General features: G+C 48.1%; 1 protein-coding gene across 1 annotated transcript; it reads right to left on the bottom strand.

Moving 5' to 3' along the window:
• Positions 1–540: 540 nt before the first annotated feature.
• LOC134442710 (piggyBac transposable element-derived protein 4-like) lies at positions 541–2,247 on the bottom strand. The gene is made up of 2 exons (XM_063192752.1): positions 1,103–2,247; positions 541–990 (listed from the first exon to the last, which is right to left on the bottom strand). Exons 1-2 carry the CDS (start codon positions 2,170–2,172, stop codon positions 555–557), a joined length of 1,506 nt encoding a protein of 501 aa, XP_063048822.1. The 5' UTR covers positions 2,173–2,247; the 3' UTR covers positions 541–554.
• Between the last annotated feature and the right edge of the window lie 244 nt (positions 2,248–2,491).

The following is a 2,491-nucleotide window of genomic DNA, read 5'->3' as shown; positions in this document are numbered from 1 at the left end:
GACATTTTGGATTAGATTGGCATAAGCATAAACTCAAAAATATCATTTTTTCTTATTACGTCTATGGGGTATTGATGAAAGAAAGGCTAAAACAATTGAAGTATGAACAAGTATTTAATAAAATAGTAGAAATAAGAAAGGCAAAATATTTAAAATAATTAAAAAATCAACTATATACAAACAAGAACATAACATAACAATATCAATATAACTAATAATACAAAACTAATACAGTGTATAATACAGAGTGTGTGTGTGTGTGTGTGTGTGTGTGTGTGTGTGTGTGTGTGTGTGTGTGTGTGTGTGTGTGTGTGTGTGTGTGTGTGTGTGTGTGTGTGTGTGTGTGTGTGTGTGTGTGTGGTGCAAACCATGCCATGTGGCAATGAAAAGTGTGAAAATGAAATCCAGTCCGGAAGTCCAGCATCATTCTTTCTTCCCTTTGTGTGTGTGTGTGTGTGTGTGTGTGTGTGTGTGTGTGTGTGTGTGTGTGTGTGTGTGTGTGTGTGTGTGAGTGAGAGAAAGAGAAGTAGGGGGGAGAGGGGGAGGGGGGAGTCCTACAAATTGTTCTTTGTATGCCACTCATTGTAGCAGTCCCTCTTCACCGTAAAGCACAGCACTACCTGGCATGAAGTGCACTCTGTGGTGCTCTTCAGGGAACAGTTCACACACCTCCGCCTCCCTGCTGTGCCATCTTCCGTGTAGTGCCTCAGTTTGTGATGTGCACCTTGGGGAGCTGGAGCAGGTGATGGAGGAGGGCCAGTTGAAGGTGACCCCGCTGCCTTCAGCTCCAACACCAGGGCCTCCCGGAACGCCTTCTGTGTAAGGGGGGTCTCATGCCTCTCTGCTGCCATACAGGAATGAAGTACAAAGGCGTTCACGATGGCAATGTCCAGAAAGTGATAGAAGAACGTCCTGTGCCACTTCCTGGTCTTGTGAACGGTGTTGTAAAACCCGATCATGGCATCAGAGAGGTCCACTCCCCCCATATGTCTGTGAAAATAAAAGATTACAAAAGTTTTGTTTAGCACATAGCATTACAATCATTGGTGGATTGTTACATACCCTTGAAGACAAAATAAAATAATGTATCTCAAGTACTTACTTGTTATAATCAGTGACAGCTGGTGGGGCAGGGATGGACTTCAGCTGCCACCGGCCATCTGTCCCTCTGACCCTCCTCTGAACGGTGGTCTGTGGGTTGTGGGCTGTGTGCATTGTGGAGCACAAGCGGACGTCCCTCGTGTCCTTCCACTGGACAAAAAGAACGGGATCATCTCTTATCCAGCGGATGGTACCACGTGGTGACTGAGAGGTGAGAGCTCCTGGACGTCCTCTCGGGTAGCCTATTCGCTGTTCTCTAATTGTTCCACAAGCCCATACCTTCTCGGCCAGGAGGTCCTTGAACAGGGTAGGGCTAGTATAGAAGTTGTCCACATAGAGCTTATAGCCCTGGCCAAGCACACGCGTGTCCACGAGATTCATGACTGAATCATAGCTGAGCCCCTTTTGAAGTGCCATGTTTCTCCCCTCATATACAAAAAAGTCCCATGTGTATCCGTTTGATGAATCTGCCAGCACAAAAAGTTTATACCCCCACTTAGTGGGCTTGTCTTTCATATACTGGCGGAGGATGGAGCGGGCTTTTGATTTCACCATCCTTTCATCCACTGCAATGTGTTGTTGGGGATGGTAGTGAGCTTTACACGCGGTCCTAATCTCGTCATAGAGAGGGCGGATCTTGCACAGACGATCGTAGGCCTGTGTTCCCCTCCTCCTGTCATTCTCTGCATCACTGTCTGGGTGGCTAATATGCAGCATGCTGGAGACAGCTGCAAATCTTCTCCCGGACAACATAGATGTGGGGAAGGGGAAATTGTAAAGTTCGTTCTTCGCCCAGTAGTCCCTTACAGACTTGGCCCCAACTAGGCCCATGTAAATCACCATACCAATATATGAAAGCAGATCCTCCAGGGACATCTGATGCCATCTATGAGGGTGGTTCCTTTGTCCATATATGTTAGAGTGATTTACTATTGTCTGTAGGGTGTTTCTTGTCATGAAGAGCATGAAGAGTTGCAGTATGGTGTATTGCACCCCCCCCACGACCTGGGGCCCTGGAGCGCGAGCGGGGTTGAATGATGGTTGTGGTGGTATGATGTCATCCACGTCCATCCCCTGCCATGGCTGACCATTTCCCTCTGGCTCCTGTCGCCTTCCCTGTCCTCTTCCTCTTCCTCTTCCTCTTCCTCTTCCTCTGCCTCTCTTGGTGGCAGGTGTGGCGCTGGATGGCTGCGCTGCTTTCCTCTTCCTTGCTCTGGTGGTAGCCGGCGAAGAGGCTGATGGTTGATCGTCTCCTTCCTCCTCACCAACTCTCTGCCCCTCTTTCTCCACCTGGCTCTCCTCCTCCTCCCCCTCCTCCTCCTCCTGTTCAGGGAGCCAGTCTGCATCAGAGGATCTATGTGGAAAAAAACACAATATAATTGCAAATTAT

The sequence above is a fragment of the Engraulis encrasicolus genome, unplaced genomic scaffold (genome assembly GCF_034702125.1).
Source record: "Engraulis encrasicolus isolate BLACKSEA-1 unplaced genomic scaffold, IST_EnEncr_1.0 scaffold_222_np1212, whole genome shotgun sequence".
Taxonomy (NCBI): Eukaryota; Metazoa; Chordata; class Actinopteri; order Clupeiformes; family Engraulidae; genus Engraulis; species Engraulis encrasicolus.
The sequence above is the reverse complement of the archived record's forward strand: the minus strand, read 5'-3'. Positions and strand labels throughout refer to the sequence as shown.

Excerpts from the sequence above, each read along its gene's own strand:
- LOC134442710 (XM_063192752.1), bottom strand. The coding sequence starts at position 2,172 with ATGGACGTGGATGACATCATACCACCACAACCATCATTCAACCCCGCT. Across the intron at positions 991-1,102 it reads GCTGTCACTGATTATAACAA|ACATATGGGGGGAGTGGACC; the intron begins GTAAGTACTTGA and ends TTATTTTCACAG.